At 41.6% G+C, this 19,236-nt stretch overlaps 1 protein-coding gene across 4 annotated transcripts in view; it reads right to left on the bottom strand.

Annotated features, from left to right (window-relative positions):
• Positions 1-19,236, bottom strand: part of msi2b (musashi RNA-binding protein 2b) — a 262,689-nt gene that overhangs the window by 113,449 nt on the left and 130,004 nt on the right. For all 4 annotated transcript variants that reach the window (XM_030746351.1, XM_030746352.1, XM_030746354.1 and 1 more), the window contains exon 7: positions 11,418-11,466. In XM_030746351.1, coding sequence (XP_030602211.1) covers positions 11,418-11,466 — 49 coding nt within the window. The remainder of the gene's footprint in view (positions 1-11,417; positions 11,467-19,236) is intronic.

Genomic DNA, 19,236 nt, shown 5'->3' on the forward strand with positions numbered 1-19,236 from the left:
CAATCTCGCAGGAGGTTTAACCTTGGTAAATCCACTATTAGGTGTTCAGAGAATGATGATGTGAGCAGTAGATCCTCCCTGATGGTTTCACTTTCTAAGAGCATCCAGCAGGTCACAAATAGAGAAGCTGTGGGGGTATTACAAGGTCAAAGGTTGGCTAACTCTCAATATGACGACAATTCCGAGCTGGCATTTTCATTTCCTGAAGAGACTGATTCCCCATAGCACCTGAGACCGAATATGTTTGCTTATTTTTGTTCAAATAAGTTCTTCTCTGCTTTTAACACAGAGAATTTATATGACAAATGGTGCAGTGGACTCACTGTGTGCACAACAAACTCACCTGTAGATTCACAGGGGTTAAAAAAATAAATCGGGAAAATTACACTCTATAGAGCTTTAGAATACATGCACAAAATCAGAGCCCCTCAACCATAAATGCGTCGTTCTTCTGCACTTCTTTCTCCCAATGCTTTTAGTTTGCCCTTCAAATGTCTTCAGAGGTGCGGCCGCACAGCTAACCAGTGGGAGTAGCTGATGTTTTAATGGCACATGGTTTGTCTCCTGGTGGCGAGATAAACATGGGGAAGAGATTAAAACCCCAGGCTTTCTTTCACAATCTCCTGCCTTCATCCTCCTTCCTCTTGCAGTGGCCATGCAGGGCCGCCAGAGCAGACTTTAACTTAAAACCAAACCCATCCGGTCTACGAAGCACAGCAAAGCCTAAAACACACATACACACACACACACACACACACACACACACACACACAAATGACTAGAGTGAAATGGATAGAGGGGTGGATGCCTGGAATGACCAGTGAGCAGGTAACAGCAAGAGAGAGATTCTCTACCATTCAATCACCATCCTCTTAGGCATGTCTTATTGTGCATGTTGCGGAATACTGGCAGAAAGATACACAACTATTGTGCTACTGCACTGTGATGCCGGTGTTGATTTCAAGGTGAGTGTGTTGGGTCTCTGATGTCAGGATGTGGATCACAACAAAGAGCTTTAAGAGGAAGCAGCAGGGCCAGAGGCCAGGCTCCATATTTTATACTACTCCTCCCTAGTGAGACACAGGTTGGCCATAAAGCCTGCTCGCCTAGGAGCTGATGAGCTGGAGCAGTTATTAAGAGTGGCTAAACACATCATTTCCTTTGTCACTGTGATTAGGCCAAGGCGAGGGGCCCTCCGGTGGAGGTAGACCCACAGTGTATGATTAGCTCTGCCATTTAAATGACATTCACACTAATCGCTAATATCAGGTCTGTCAAGGTGAGAGAATACAACAAGGAATCTGTCTGCGCGTGTTGGAAGGCTGAAGCAATGCACGGAAAAAGCGCAGGGATATCTGACTCCACTTGATGTGAGCGCAGTGTCAATCAGTTAAATCAGGCACAGCTGCTGATTGTTCTGCTCTGCATCTGAGCTGCTACGCAGTTGTCACCGCACAGAGGAGCTGGCATCTGTAAACAGCACAACTTTTGTGGAACCGACCGGGAGTTTAACAGGAGACTTTAGGTGAGAACACCAGCGACCTGGCCCTTGTTAACTTGGAAGACAGTATTTTAGTTCTGTCCAAATAGGTTTTATTATCTTGTAAAAAGAGCACTGGATATTTATTTGCAAAACAATTTAATGAGAAATGAAAAAAAAAAAAAAAAACTAGTTAACTTTTCTTTGTTGGCAGAAATTATTCTCTGAATTCTTCTCAGAAGCGCCATCTTTAAAACTTAAATGACCCCGCTCCGTCTCTTGCTTGAACAAAAGAAAGCATTATCAACCCTCACTCTCAGCAGTGCTAGATCCATTTGGTAAACAGCCTGTGTCATACAGTAGTAATCAGAGGGTATTTTTGAGGGATTTGCAGGCTGGCCAGGAGGTATCCGCTGGAGTGATCTCTAATTGCTAGAAGCAGAGGCCTAGACTGCCTGGCGCTCTTTTGAAGCCATCGGCAGCAGCTTCCAGCCTGAGGAGCCAGCAGGAGGAGGCTTCCCACTGAGCCACTGAGCTACTCTCCTTTTTCTTTATTTACTTCTCTCTTTCGCCCTCACCATGCCTTTATTCTACTTTTCCTGCTTTTCTCGTCCTCAGTCCCCCTTTCTTTCCACCCTCCTCTTTTCCTTCCCATTTCTTCTCTAACTGTACTTGTTCCCTTTCCCCACTCCCCTTTTCCCCTCCTCTCCTACTCAGTCAATGAGCCAGCAATCACTTTGCAGACAGACATCCTCTGCTCAGTCGGCCATGTTCAATCCCTAGCACCGGTGGCTGATGAGGCATTGTGGTGACGTCAAGCACTGGGGCTTTTCAGTGAGCTACAGTTAACCTGTGGAGGCGCAGCTCTGCTTCCCAGGTTACAGGACTCTAACTGGCAGGCTTTGTATAAAATAATTAATGTAATGTGCCAAAGAGATGAAAGATAATGAGGCCAATTATTTTTTTCTTCTCACCAAGTGAGGTGGGAGAGGCAAATTTATGTCAAATTGTTGGTGTATAATGACACCTAATACCACTCAAGCTTTTGTTATATATGAGCTTCTGTATCCTGGGGCAGAGACTTTTGCTCTATAAAGAACAGGTTTGAAACTGTGCCAAGCAGACACACACACACACACAGACACACACACAAAAACCCCACCACAACCACTAAATAATAATATGATGTTGTTCAAATGTTGGACTGTCTTGGGCATTCTCTCTATATTGTTTATGCAGGAGCTGTAAAACTCACCTATAAAAGGTACAAAGACACACCAATTGAAAAAAAAAAAAGAAGGTGCACGCTGTCATCCACACACAGTCTCACAGAGACACAACCAGTTTTTTGTTTGTTTGGAAGGCAGTTCGCTCAGTGTGACATTGACTCCTCAGTGCCAATTCCACACTGGGAGCTGCACTTGCTAGCTTTGCTGCCAATCCAGGTAAAGAGATTACAGACACACACAATGCAGTCTTCTGTTCGTCTGCCAAGAAGAAAACCAGCCCTTTAAGCCCATAGAAAAAAGGGCTATACATAAATTCACACAGCATTGGCCCTTTGCACATACAAAAACCAAGAATCCCCTTCTTCTCCAGGAACATGGCTTCTAATATGCGCCTCACTCTGTGGCTCTCTCACACAAAAGCAGCCTTGTGACTAAAACAATCCAGCCTCCATTTCTTTATCCTGGTCCCCAACACTGTTGCACATTACTATTACTTGCATCATACAAATAAAGAAGGAATTTGGCTTACAATCAGTCACACAGTCATTATAAAGCTATACTAATGGGTGCTGTCTGGTTACAAACTATTGTAAAAGAATATGAAAGAAAGTTACACTAGGATTTCATCATCTTTCTTAGTGATGTAATTAAAAAGGTGAGAGAGAATGCATGTATCACCCAAAATAGATGTGGTGTCACCTGCAAATATTTTAACTCAGAGGTATTCTCTCAAAACTTGTTGGAGAACAAAAACTTGAAGATAAATGCTTGGCTGACACTGCTTTTTAGCAGCTGAGACGTTGCCGCACAGGAAACAAACTCACTGTGACCCAATTAATGAACTACTTATAATTGTGAGAGTCTAATTGGGGACCAAGCAGCGAAGCCTCAAAGGTGTTTCTTCCTTTTTTTTAATGCATCTTCTTCATCAGTCTCCTTCTTTACCTTTCTGCCCCACAGAACTGAAAGGTAAAAAGTTTGACATTTGGAGTACTGATTATGGAATATTTGATTATCTGTTTCAATAATTTTCATGTTTGCCCTTTGAGTACACTTGAGGCAAGAATGGGTTGAGTTGGAGGTGCATTTATGCATGTAATCTTTGAACTTTAAACTTGTTTTACAAAATAAGACTCCTTGAACCAAGCTGACAGTACAGCAGCCTATGAAGGCAAATTACATCACACTGGATTTTGTGAAAAACTGTAACAGTTTAGAGAAACAAAACTTCACAAATTTTTATTGGCACAGATGCTCTTAAGATGAAGCTTCACAAAAAAATTGCAGACAGATTTTTGATATTTAACCCTCATCTTATTGACATATCTAACATACATGGACTATCAACTGGGGTCCCTGGGGACCCCAAGAATAATTTACTGTCAGGAGCAAATGCAATAGCAAAAACACATTTTTATTCTCAGAGCAACATTAGTTATGCAATTTATGTCATCTAAAGATGAAAAAATATTATTATTGCAAAGTTACAATGAATTTGCATATTTTGTAAAGTGGAAATCTATACTTTTCTTTAATACAACTTGCAGTACAAGCCACACTATTACTTAAAGTTTCTTTATCACATAGTTTTCAGTAATTTTAAGTCATTTGTGTTGGAATTATTTGTGTTGTGTGTATATTATGAAACTAATCTGGGTCATTTTTACCCAATATTATATAACCGAAATAAACACATGACCAGCTAGCCCAGAGCTCCAATCTCTCCATTGTCCTGGGTCTGCCCTGGAGCCTCCTCCCAGTTGGTCAGGCCCAAAACACCTCACATAGTAGGAGTCCAGGAGGCACTCCGGTCAGATGTCTGTACCATCTCAGTCGCCTTCTTTCAATGAAGAGGAATAGTGTCTCTACTCTGAGCTCCAAATGACCAAGCTTCACACCCTATCTCTAAGGGTGAGGTGAAACACCCTTTGGAGGAAACTCATTTCCACTGCTTGTATCTGCAATCATATTCTTTCGGTCACTACCCACAGCTTGTGGCCATAGGTGAGGATAGGAACAAAGATAAACCTGTAACTCGACAGACAAGGGAAGTGGTGGGTTCGTGTTCAGCTCTCTCCTCACTACAACAAAAATACAGCACACCCACCAGTCTGTCTGTCAATCACCCGCTCCCCTCTTCCCTCACAAGACCCCAAGATACTTAAACTTTTCCATTTGGGCAGCGGCTCATCCCTGAACTGGAGTGGGCACTCTTTTCTGGCTGAGAACCATGGCCTCAGACTTGGAGGTGCTAATTCTCATTCGCACTCAGCTGCAAACCACCTCAGTGCAAACTGAAGGTCACCGTCTGATGAAGCCAACAGAACCACATATCTGCAAAAAGCAGAGACGAGATCCTGAGTCCCCTGAACCTGACACCAACCACCCCTTTGGTGTATCTAGAAATGCTGTCCATAAAAATTATGAACAGAATTTTTGACAAAGGGCAGCTCTGGTGGAGACCAACACCCACCAGGAACAAGTCTGACTTTTTGCCGGTAATGTGAACTAAGCTCTCACCACAGTTGTGCCAGGGTTGGAGAGAACTGAAACCAACTAAGGTTAAACACACACAACAGACAGTTACAGCAGACAAATTTGCCGCATGCTACACTCAGAGCATGCTGACATGTGACAGGAGAAGCAAACAGTTACTACCTTCCTGTCTGTGTTTTGGGGCCAAAGGTAACACCTTATTTGAGTAGATTTTCTAGCCAAGCACTGGACAGCCGCATCAGCAGGTGGGGTGTTCCCCACTTGCAGGAGGGCCATTGTAGCTTGGATTAGGGATTGCACTGTAGCAGTATCAGCATGACCAGGGCAAGCCCCAGGTGTCTCAGGCAGATCCAGATCTCCAACTTTCTGATAACTTCCAGTCTGGAAAGTTCCCCGTCCAGATGATGAATGCAACAATGGAGTCTTTCTTCTTTAAAATGACTGACAGAGTACCCCTACCCTAGAAACAAACACCTTTGAGATACAACACAAAAAAAAATCTTCCTCTGGGGTTAAAATTGTCTCTCACAGTCAATCAAAAATAGCGGCAAAACTGACAAACAGGAAGTGAGGTATTAGTTCAGCAAAGCCTTGATCCATCAAAAGTTCTGCTTAGGTGCTGAGGAAGGAGGACCATGTAAAGGAAAGGAGATAAGGTTGTTCCACATTAAAAGCGACAACCATGTGATCCTTTACAAAAACAGAAGATCAGCACAAACAATGCAGATCATCTTATTAATTATAGGTGTGTGTTTTCCTTCCTATGCCAGAACTTGATGATATGCTCACTTATTTGGAAGATTCATCAACAACCTATGGTAAACCAGCTATAGTAGCAAAATCTGCTTTGTATGAAGTTGTTGCATTGGGTGAAGCATTTGATATGTAGGTTTAGAAAAGTGCTCTAAAAATAAATATTCAAATTATCAAGGTGAAGTTAACTCAGTTTGCATTAGTTACATCCTCACTTTTAAGCACTGCTGCATTGCCAGCCTTTAGGATTATCATTAATTAATTTTACGTCTGTCACAGACTCTGAAAGCCTTAATAAAGACAAAGGTTAAAGTGGATTATCTCTTCAGCATGAAGAGAAAATATGAGTGGACAAGGGGGCAAAGAACCATGTCAACGTGACAACCATTGTCGTTTCACTGTTATGACTTGTAATTTATGGTCTGTTTTTGTTTTTTTGTCCCTGATTCTGCTCATAAATTAATTTATTATTTCCATCAGTTTCTCCACATTTATACCGCCTACAGGAAACAAGATGGTGAACGACTACGTAGATAAACTTTTGTTCAGTGCTTTCTTGGAACATCATAGTTTCACCACAGTAGACCATTAAACAACATCCACCATCACACAGTTAAGAAGCTAAATGGAATAAGATGTTCTGTCTTTTCATAAGGTTTCTTGAATCCTTCCTGACATCCTTCCTTGACCTTGTGCCAATCAAAATGTTTAGTATTGTTTTTGGTTTTTTTATTTATTTTATTTATAAGCGACCATATTTGGGCAAAGGGGTGGAGGGTGCTAAGTGATTAGCTAATGCTAGCAAGCTTGATTAGCAACCTAAGGCTGTAGACTGAATAGGTGCATTGCATGTCCACAGTAACCTGATAATTAGTGCCAACATACAAATAACGTACTAGAATTTCACATGCTTAAGACTGAAGACAAAACTGCAGATTCTTGGATGAGCTGTTAAAATTGATACACCACATATTATTTGTTATTATTATATTATTATATTATATAAAACCACAAACACGGTCGAAAGTGGTTTCACCTTCAGTGACTGGAGGTGAAACCAAAACTGCTCAACACAACTGCCTGAGTCAGCAGCCTGTGTCTTGTCAGTCAACGCAGCCACATCCCAAACTTTGAGCCTTAATAAAGTTTTATGGGTGAGTTATTAGACAGTTGTTATGAAGGGGGAAGTTAGCTTTAATACCAGAGTGTAAAATGTCTTATCTCTGCTGCAAAACAGTTTTTTTTAAACATCTTAGTTTATGGGAAGTGTCTTACTTTTAAAGCCAGCTACAATTACAATTTCTTTTCACTAACTTTTGTCTCTGTGCTTTGAGCACTACTGCGGCATGAACAGGTTAAAGTTGAAGCTGCGTTTATGCATGTAACTCTGGAAGCATGACGTAGATTTTTTTTTAAAAACTGTCAGCCACTAGTGCTACCCTTCAGCCTCCTGGCAGTAGAATCTTTACTTGGCATGAATCCCCTGAAAGCACAAGTTCTAGAGCACATTATTACCAGGTCTCTGTAGATCTTAATGGAGGTGCGCATGAGCCTTAGTGACTTTATTCACCATATCAACTCAAAAGCAAATGGCTAAGTAAGAACCACTATAATAATAATAAATATAAACCACTGAAAATACTGTCACTGGTATTATTATGGTAATAACTAACTCGTCTGACATATTTAGATGCATCTGTGGCATCAATTTCAAAATTCTAGGTCACTTGACGATCACAAGATTTTCAGAAATCTTGACCTCTGACCTTGAACTTGAGGTCAAAGTCACTGAGAATCAAACTTGTCTGAGATTTGTAGCAGATGCACCCATGGCATCAATTTGAACATCCTAGATCAGATCATTCTCCAATCATTGCGTTCACAGTGTTGATAGTTGGCCGACCGACCGCCCGCCTGCCTGGCAGGATGACGACAGTACCGCCTCAGCATTTTTAGGGGGGGAATGAAAAAGAGGAAAAGTGCATTTCGTCATGGCCCAAAACATTTTTGAAATAGTTTGTCCATTGCAGCCAGTGGAAATTTGGGGTGGAGCAGCCAAACAGAAAGTGAGATGATGTCTTAGCAACTTAATGTTTAGATTTGGCAACTGTTTTTGAGGTTGTCAAAAACCAAATGAACAAACAACAAAAGCATCGCTTCACCATGGGAAGCTGCAATAATTAAAAATGCCCTTATCGTATTGGTGCTTGCATCATCACCAGATCAAGTTGCCATGGAGACTGTGTCATGCTGGACTGCTTGAGCTGTCACCTTTATCATCATCATCTTAAGCTTAATCATAGTCCATGATACTTGCAGGTATATTTTAGCATCGCTCTAATTTGCGTCGTTTTCATTTTGATTTGTATGTATTACGCGTGACGCTGAGAAGATGCTTGTGAATATCTACATTACATATTTTCACCTTGTAAACGGCACCTTGTGGATTGTATGTGGAGTGGAATGAGAGTGGTATCGTGGCAGAGAAGGAGGGCTAATTATGGTGTGGCAGAGTAGCACTTAATAAGGGACGCGTACGAGTAACAAGACAAAGAATTTATTTATTATCTACTGTACCTTCTACTTACAAAATAAACCCCAGTGCTTTGGCGAATAATGAGATTTGCCATTCTTTCATCACAGTCTCAATCCCCTCCTTTTACAGATGCCATTTTTTCTTCACCTCTGTAACACTCCTCATGGCACTACCAATTGTGTTTGACAGTAAAATCACATTTTAGATCATAGTTCATATGTCAGCCTACGGGACAGGAGGAGGTAAGGGGGTTGATTTTGTCTCAGGGTTATACCAAAAGCTTTTGTTTGCCACCTATGTAGCTCATCTTGTCATCCAGATTTGGCACGTGAAGTCATGTTGAGGGGGCTGGAAATGATGACTGGTATGTGTAGTCTGTGACTGCTGTGCTCATGGCCCTGTCCCAGTCTGTGTTTTGGAGCATAGGCACTGTTAGCTGGACCTCCTGCACCACTGAATAAACCAGCCATAAATAAGAAAAGTTAAAAATATCTTGTGAAATATGCCCAGAAATTCTCCTCTCTGTCACAAAATGAATGTCAGGAGAAAAAAGGGAAGGTTGTAGGGAGGTGGAGCAGGAGTGGGGTGGCAGTGGGGGTGGGACACTGCAGTAGAACATGGAACAATAGGCGCCCTCTGGCATCAACCTCTGGACAGCCCAAGCCGCTCAGCAAAGACACTGAACTCACCCACAATGAACTGCTGCAGCGGGAAGGGAGGCTTTAGAGAGTTCAATTTCCAACACAATTGGCTGTATTCTACTCCTTTAAATGCCAAGGAGATGGTGTGCAGCGTGTGCCTTTGTGAGGAGCTTTGCTTACAGCGAGTGTCCTCTAACAGGAGAGACAGAAGGAGAAAGACAAGAGATGGCGAAGACAGGCCGGAATGGGAGATGGTTTGGGGACAGAAATAGTGTGACTGGGTAAAAGAAAAGGAAAAACGAATAAGGGCTGAATGACCGAGAGAGATAGAGAGTAAAAAAAAGGTAGAAACGAGAAGGGTAGAGAATGTCTCCTCTGGTTGTCGTTTCGCCAGGCTCGCAGGGACCGTCTGAAGGACAATGCTGCTACTAGTGAAGTGTGACGTTTGTCCTCTATCCAATTCACCACAGCCCAAAAGAAAACACTCACAATCAAGTGTCGATCATGCATCGCAAACACAATAAACTCTTCCAAAAAATACAATGCATTATAGCAATACACAACATTGACCTTAGGTAAGAAATATTAAAGGAGAAAAAGGAAAAAGGTACAGAAATGACTTTCAAATGAGGCCATTTGAAGCTTTAGTGTTGCACAGCAATAAAAAGCCATCTTTAAAAGGTTTTTGATGGTAAAAATAGTATTTTTTATAGTATAACCTCCTGATGTTCAAGTAAATATAATAAATAAAACCATGTCCAGTCACATTAATGGCTCTGGTTTGTAATATTCAGTGCTGTTCGTCTGAAGAACCTGTTGTGCTTTTTTTTTCAAGATGAAAAAAAACCAAATATCTACTGTGTCAAATTCCCACTGGAACAAATATCAAAACGCTACTTAGACAAAACAGCAACTGCAGGAAGAGCTGCACCTGACGTCTGTCTCCGTGTCACACTCGGTATAAATATGCCCGCTGTCATCAGAAAAATTGCCAAGGAGGCTGTTTCTCCATCACTGTCTTCATTTGAAGGGCATTTTGCTGCCCAAAGGCAAACGCCTAACACACTCTCGAAGCGTGGCGCCCAGCCCCTTTCACAGAGGGCTGGCGGTGCAGCAGACAGGAGAGAGAAGAGCGAGAAATAAGAGAGAGTGAGAGAAAAGCCTTCGTCTCAAAGCAGACCTCACACTGGGTTCTGTCACTACAGATCAAAATCTCCTCAAAGCCATAGATCACTTCCACTATAGTTCACATGTTTCACACTTAGAAACTGTTTACCAGACTCAAAAGAGTTTGCCTGCACAGCATTCAGACACACACACACACACACACACATGCAGGGTACCCTCACTCGAACACACACAGATGCAGTTTAAAACAAAAGATAGAGCTAGCCCACAAAACAATGACAGCTTTCGATCCAAGAAAACTGCACTTAAACATTTATACAGTTTGAGAGGACGAGTTCCTCGCTGCAAACAAATATTTACATCTATATGCTCAGCCCAGTTGAGTGAGAGGGTGTGATGCCAGCGCTGCCTACAAGTGAGCTGACTGGCGTGACAAACACAGAAGTGTCTGCTCCTTTTTCTTGTGGAAATACCTGTCAGCGCCTGTCGACTGCTCACGCACACAATGATACATACAGGCATAAACAGCCAGGGACAGTCTGTCTCCTAAAAGTTCCTTTAACGTACCTGTGTGAGGCAGTAATACCAACCATCGCACAGTGCTGTTGATAAGTGACAGCCCTATACGTGTCTGCTGGTGGTTAAGTCAGGGCCTAAAAGAGTGCCGCTTGGCTTAAATACACCGACACCGCATTGTGGTGCAGGGAGGAAACCTGTCTTTGGAAAGTCCTCTGCTTGAGAGAGAAATGTCCCCTCATCTCAGATAAGGAGCTGATGAGATAAAGCGATAAAGTCAGTGCTTCTCCTGGGTCTTATCTGATGCTGTTATCTGACTGCACAGCACCCACCATCTCGCAATCTTTACACCCTTTAAGCACCTCTCTGAAACACTCACACCAGCATCATCACAGGCACACACACACACACACACACTCACCATCTAATGCTCAAACATTCTAAACACCGTACCAGCTTATTGATTACTTTGACACGCTCCCATTGTTGAACAGATGGCACACCTAATATCATGTGAAATGGAACTGTTCTGTGTTATCTCATGGGGAAAGGACATAAAATGACTATTTTCTCACCTTTCGGAAAGACAGAGAGAAAAAAAAATATCAGGAAAAAGAGAACAGAAGCTGTGCACTTACCTCTATGTCTGTTAGTAGTCTTATCAAACATAAGCATGGCATCATCAACCTAGAAGACATAAGAGGAGTAGTGACATTAGCTTAATCTTTTCAGCAAGTACCTCACACCCCTATTGAATCACAGCTCATCTACTCACAGTAATTGCTCTTAGAATATTTATTTTCACTCCTTTACGCTGATTTCTTTCCCAGCACCCCTCTCCCACATAATAAATCTGTGTACGCAGGGTGTTGTCAGGTTACCGCTTCCCTGTCCATCTATAGATTGTAATTCTGATGATAAGGAAATTCATGCAACCTCGGTGGTGATGCTCATTTTCTGGATCAGATGTGACAAAGATGTGAAGAAGGGAAGAGTGGCAATAGGAGAAAAATTAACAATAACAACCAGAAGTAAAAAAAAAAGAAAAAAAAAAAAGAAAAGAAAAAGAAGAACTGTGTTGACAATATGTTTATTTTGATGAACACCGATGTCCAGTCTTGGGGAGAGGGACAGATAGACACATTATACTAAGCGGGTGTGAGACAAATGTGATCCTTCCTCATCTCAGAGCCCCGGCAGCAGCAGCAGCATCCACCATAATATCATCCTTCATCATGTCCAATAAAGCCACACACAGACAGGCAGCATTTTTTTTTCACACATCCCCGAAAAGCAGATCTCTAGACACACTCTTCTTTCTATAATGCTGATGAAATGCTTAAAAACCAGACGGAGGCATGCTCATTTAGCCTGTGATGTTGTCTAGGAAAAAAAAAAACAAAAAGATGGAGGAGTAGAGAGCAGCAGCAGACAGAAACAAAGAGGGAGCACTCTGCACCATTCACTCCCTGGTTATGGTCTATAGGTAAGTGTAACTGTACTGAGGAGGCTTAATAGTGTGCAAGTGTGCATCTGTGTTTTTCATGGGAGGGTTACAAAGGTTCGGGATGAGATGGGTAGAGACAAGAATAAGGGTCTCACTCAAACCGAACTGTCTGATTGGATAAAGAGAAGTGCCTGGCAGCCAGGCAGACTAGCGCTGGCACACTATTCGTGCCACCCTCTTGCCACACATTTGGCACACAAGACGTTGGCACAGCTTGTAGGGCCAAGTTACTCACTGCATGGCTCACAGGCACTTGAATTGCTCCTCCCTAAATTATTTCCAAATTGTCAAATTTAGCAAGCAATACTGATGTGAATCCTCACGTAAGCCATATACATACCCAGCACCTGAATACCTGAATTGCTGCTCACGGCACTACCTGAAAAGGCAGGAGGCCTAAATCCTACAGAGCTGCATCAGTTCTGCAAATTAGTGATAAACAACAGTTGTGAGTGAACAAAACAATGGATGTTATGTGTGGTTAAGTTAAACTAGAGTCACTATAAGAGGGAGGCATGGCGAGTGAAGAATCCTGAATTAGGCTTTTAAAATCCTGATTTGGAGGACAGGCAGGAAGCCCTGTGTACATGTGCTGCAGTGCTATACAACCGTACAGTAAATGAGAAGTGCAAATGGTGATATTGTTTTAAATGGCAGGCATTTCACACTCACTTTCTAAAATAATAACCGCCTGCTCAAGTCCTTACAAAGAGGACAAAAGTTAGACAGGCCGTTCATCTTAAGTACTGTCAGGAAATGTTTAAGTGTGGGGATAGATTCACCAGAGCTACAACCACCGACACTTCAGCTGGCACTTTTGTACAACCACTAACAAAGTTATTATTTTTCCCGGACTATTTCTCTTTGTCGACACAAAAGGCGTAAAAATAATGAAGTTTGCAGTGTCTCGGAAAAATGTGCTATCTGATGACTATGTGGTGGGAAAATATTACAGCGGTGTACAAATAAACAGCTGCTGAGAAACACCACCTGCAGCAACAGTTTTATAAACAGACATTTCAAATGTCACACAACCTAATGTCTGTCTCATGCCAGCCAAGCTAATGGAAATCACATTAAAGTGAGAGGAAGTGGGGTACATGTAACTGGAATCTGTAAGTGTTAAAGGTTGCAGTTCATTGGCTGAATTTAAAGAACACAAAGAAACTCGTAGACTGTTTATCTTCAATACAATATATCCACTGTTGCATTCAGTAACACAGCTCTCAAATGAGAGGCGAGAAAACTTTGATTCAGTCCATTTTCATAGCTGGAATTCAGCTCGTAGCACCAGAAAGAGCTCCTAATGCCTCGGCATTTGACAGCGTGAAAGCTGCATTGCAGAGCAAAGATGGAATGGCATGTTTACCAACTATGGTAAACGTTTAATTTGACAAGCGTGGCTGACAGCCTGTGATCATTTACATGGGAGACAGAAATTTATAGCATTTGACTTCTGTCATCTAATGTCAGTGATACTGAAACAGAGTCACTTGTCCATGCATCAGTAGAAATGCAAACAAAAATGGCATATTTGGTTTGAGACTTTAAGAAAAACAGGGGTCTCCTTTAAACACAGCAGACACTGGTGAGACTTTTTTTAAAGACCTTGATGGCTAAAAGAGCTCCGCAGGACATTAAACAGAGTAGCATTGTTTTGTACTAGCATGTAATAGACTTGTGTCAAAGTAGAATCGCTTATTTTATTGTTTGCTATCAAAGTTGTGTTTATATAGCGGCGCTTCACAATATGCAACATGAAGTAAAGTAAAGACCCTACAATAGCAGACATTTCACAGCTATAGATAAAGTGGGAACCCTAATGATCACACTAGGCACTCAGTGAGTGGGGAGTGGGGAGGAAGAACTTTCTCCTTAAAGGAAGAGACCTCCAGCATCTGGCTTGCCCAGTTGGTGGGGAACTCGTACACTGTATGGACAAAACTACTGGCTGGCCTACACATTACACCTATGGGAGCTGCTCACCCATGGAAACCCACGCCCTGCATTTGTGCTGCTGTTAAAGCCAGAGGAGGTTTGGAATTCTACAGTTATTGAGTCAGCAGAGCATTCGCGAAATTTATGCACTATGTGCTTCAGCACTTAGAGACCCTGCTCTGTAACTTTACATGGTCTGCCACTTTGTGGCTGAGTTGCTCTGGTTCCTAAATGCTTCTACTTTGCAGTAATACCACTTACAGCTGATCATGGAATCTCTAGGAGGGAAGAAATTTCATGAACTCACGTCTTGCATCAGTGGCATCCTATTACAGTACCATTCTCCAAATCAGCAAGCTTTTTAGAATGACCCTAAATGTTTGTAAAGACAGAATGGCTAGGTACTTGATTTTATACACCTGCGACAACGGGACCGAAAACATCCGAATTCAAAGATTAAGAGACGATGTGGCCCAGTACTTTGTCCATATAGTCTAAGAGAAGACAGAATAGAGGAGTACACAAAGAACACAAACATTAGACATCACAAGGAAATGAATAAATATAAGCCTGGATCATTAGGTTTTCATCTAATTAGTATAAGGTTTTCTTTTCAATTTAGTGCAGCAAAGTAGGTTCACTCGTTTCACTTTAGTTTTTATTGTTTAAAAATGTTTCATAACAGTTTTGTTTTCAGTATTCTTAAACATTATAATTTGGAGGGTATATGTCAGAAATTCAGAAATACAAATACAGTGTTTTTGGAAAACAGCTGAATCGCAGTTATGTAGACATCTGAGATCTCAATGAATGCACCAAAGCTTCATGAGTCAGGCTGTGATACAAAATTTAACTAAACTGACAAAGATTCAAACTTAAAGACATATCTGGTACATCTGAATTTATTTGAGTTATTTCTTTAAGCAGGCAATGTCACTTCAATTAGCTCCCATTTTTTTATTTTTATTTTTGTTAACTACAGTTTTTCCCACACATAGTTTAGGTTTTGCTATAGTTTTAGTTAACCATCAATCTTGTCCTGGATACAGTAAGTTGAATGAAACAAGTCTTCCCTCTCTATTGTCAATGAGTAGATATAAGGTCTTGACCTCACTATATCAACAGCACTGTGATGACTACTGTTGTTATGCGGTGCCACATAAACAAGTGGTCTGCAGTATCACCGGCCATCAGCCACCATGAGCCCTTCATGCAGCATGGCATTCAGATCTGTGCACTCTAATATTGATAGTATTGCCACCATAAAGCCATTTACAACCCGAGAGCAGAAAGACTGCTACTTTGTAAAATGAAGTGAGGTCTATTAAAGGAAGTGTATTACATAAATGTGTGAACTGTGTTGTTGTGACATTATTAGAGAAGGACCATCCTGTCAGCGAGACCCATCCAACAAAGAACACAGATTCACAGTGAAGCACTGATGGGCACTTTAACAAAGAATGTGCACATCATGTGAGGGTCACACTCCAGCAGGTCATACTATACACCCTCCTCTCTCTCTCTCCCTCTCTCTCCCTCTCTATGCCACTTGCAGAGTCTATAGAACCATCTCCTGTGCTTCAGGGCTTTTCAATGTAGTTATTCAAGCAGAACACAACTGTGTGCCTCCATCTGATAGAAGGTTAAGGACCTCTTCACTGCTCACAAAAAAAAGCCCGCCACACAGAGGTGAGGCCAGGCTCACCTCAGGGAAGAAATCTTTCTCTGTCCTCCTCCTCCTTCTCTTTCACTCTTCCTTTTCTCCTGGCACAGTGAAAAGAAAGGTTCAAAGGATAATGGCTGTCTTATCACTATGTAAAAGGGGAATGGGAACTCCAGCGAAGTGCCTGGCCTTTTGTGACAATGAAGAAAAGAGCAAAAGTCTATTTCACTGTGGTATATGCACTGGAACAGTCCATGACCGCTTAAGAAGAGGCTGCTGGAAGGCAGTCAGTGGGCGAGAGGCCGGGCAGCTCTTTAACTGAACCTGCAGCAAACACATCTGAACCAAATAACCTCTAACAAAGGGCCAGCAGAAGTATATTATTTATGTCAAGTGTTGGCTTACTAGCAACACACAGCGAGAAGGTGGTGATTTCATACTAGAGCCCTTTTACTGTTTTGAATCCCATTGTGCAAACAAATACACTACTACAACTTCACAGTTTCTTCATAATTTCTGTGAATCAGTAAATTGCCAGCAGATCATACATTAACGAGTGAGGTTTTATGCCTTTAGCATGTTGTCAAACAACTAATCACCGCTAATGCTAGAAGACTAGCATCCTCCTCTGAGTTCTGCAGTGCCAGAGGAAATGTTTAGTATCCTTTACAGGTTGTGTGCTTTGATTGATTAGTAATGTTTATGCAGTATTTAATGCAGCTTTGAAAGTTTTATCGATAGCACTTCCTTTGTCTAAATTAAAAGGTTTTTTGCTGCAGGTCTGTCTGCCATGACTGTTTGTGAAATTATTATTTTTTATTATTGTGACCCCTGAAGGTAAGTCATCTTTGGACTTATCATGATGGTAAAGCTCTATATCCCTCTGCTTCAATATGCTGAGAAAAAAAAATATAGACTTATCCTGACATACAGCATGAGGCCTAACCTCACACCAAGTATAGCCTCTTTGTCTGTGTCAATCCATATGTTTGAGCAACCACAGAAAAATACATGCTAATTCTTTAAAAAAAAAAAAAAAAGGTGGCTGAATGATGAATTATGTATCAAAGGACAAACACATCAATAAAGGCTAATGTGCTCTGTTTTTGGACAGAAAAACAGCAGAGGTGCCAGGTGACAGGGGGAGATTTAAGAGCTCTGGAAATGAATTATGACAGCTATTTAGATAGGTGTCAAATGCACATTTACATTCAGCTCATGGCTGAAGGCTAGAGGAGCTTTCCTGCAATTTGGGGGTGACACTGATATAGATCATATCTGATGCCAAAGGAACGAAGGCCTGAGCCACAGACAGTGACCTGAGAGGGGCTGTGCCTTTCCTTTTGTTGAGACTCTGTCTTTGTGCTGGCACCTGGTGCGGCTTTGTGCTGCCTGTATTGGGATGCGCAGCGGTTTCTTTTCTTGCGTTTATTACACTTGCTGTGAACTTCATTTTTATCTAAGTGGAAAGAATTGAGCTGTGTGTGGTTATTAGGCAATTTTGGTGTCAGTTTTGGTGTCAAGGATTACTGGGATTTACACTCACGCTGCCAACACCAAAGCACCGACTGGGCTATTTGCATCGGTTTACCAGGTGATGCTCAAAAATCATTTGTGGCCAATTCAACTTGAAAATATCCTAGTGCAAATGCCTCGCTTAAAAAAAAAAAAAAAAAACATCACAGTGCCAATTTTCTATTGGCACAACTCAAAGCAATAAATACAGATCATGTGAACCACTTTGGCCCTCAATATACCCAACAGTAAAAACGCTTTTTATAAGTGGAGACCAGCATTTAACCAGAGAACCCTGGTTTAAGCCCTCTTGCTGGCAGGCATCCATTTTTCTCAAGTGTTTCTGACTAAAGGGCTGAATCCCTCCCTTTTTGAGGGGTAGCTGAACCCGCAGCACAGCCTTGCAGTTGGGTGGATAAAGGGGGTAAAAAAGAAACTCCTCCATCGATCACTGATGCATCACATCATTATTATCATTACTACTACTGCAGATAAGGTCATGGTCGAGGAGAAAACTCAGCTCGCACTGCCCCTTCATCAACACTCCCCTCGCAGTAGTGTATCTAATATTCTATTACAATGACAGCAATTAACAGGGAAATGATAGCGACCAGTGACAATGGACAAATTTGTGACAACCCTTTCAATTGTTCTTTTGTAGAGGAAATCTATATCATTGTCTGGGAACGTTGAGCTGCAGTGTGCTGCATCCACGCTTGAGCGCTTTTACAAGTGGTAGTTTAACGAGGAGCAGAGGGCAAAATTTTAGCTCCCCATAAGCTCTTGCAATTACACAAGGTGGCAAAAGGGACACTGCTCTTAAGCGTGCACCTAGATGGACGAGCTATTCTTTCAGTTTCCAGGAGCCAGAGGCCAGGCCAGCTCTGTTTAATCTGGAACACAACCTTTTTCTTTCCCAAAAGGAATATTCCTTATTATAATGGATGAGTGGCAACCCTCCGCAGAAGTGATAAAAATGCATGGCTAGAGTGCAAACTTAACACACACATCACACACATACAGATAGAAAAAGCACAGCGATGTCGGGGTGAAGAGGCGCTTATCTGCTGTCTGCTCTGTCTACCACATTTCTCTCTTTCTTTCTATTTTTTTTTTTTTTTTAGTCAGTCTGTCTGTTTTATAGTTTCTTCCAGCATAACTTATTCCTGAACTCTTTTTAAAATAAACAACATTTTTCTAGAAATGCCAATTTAAAGGGATAATAACTTTTTAGGACATTACTGGGCAGAGACAGCCGCAAGGACGCCCTAGAAGTGCAACATATTAATTAGAAATTAATAATGGATAATCACATATTTGATTAACAAACACAAATCTTACCTGTTGTCTGGGACACTGTTTTCAATATAACTGAAGGTGTGAGGCAACCACAGAGCTGAGCAGTATCCACGATTCATCGACTACCTTTGTATCAATTGCTGAAAAACAGATTTGTGTTTTTCAGCATTTATTCCACAGGAATTCTTGTGTATGTAATTATTAATGATATACACCACTGGCGGATTGTCACTGCTTATTCCACTAACTTTCCCTCTTGTTGACATTAACAAAATGGCTTGAGAGAAACGGTTGAGGAGGACAATTCCTCAAATCTGTCAGGATTACATATTTATGAGGTCCCCTGCTCAGCATCCAAGGAGGTCGCTATGGTGATACAAACTGATGTATATTCGAACAATGAACTTTGTGTGTCAAGAATGCCTTAGAGCATTGTTGAAATGGTTAGAACAGATCCTACCACGGAGCTCTGAGCAGCTTTCAGATCAGCAAATACACAATTAAAAAGACAGTCATGCTGAGGCCACTCTAATCA

Source organism: Archocentrus centrarchus, chromosome 14, assembly GCF_007364275.1.
Source record: "Archocentrus centrarchus isolate MPI-CPG fArcCen1 chromosome 14, fArcCen1, whole genome shotgun sequence".
Classification (NCBI taxonomy): Eukaryota; Metazoa; Chordata; class Actinopteri; order Cichliformes; family Cichlidae; genus Archocentrus; species Archocentrus centrarchus.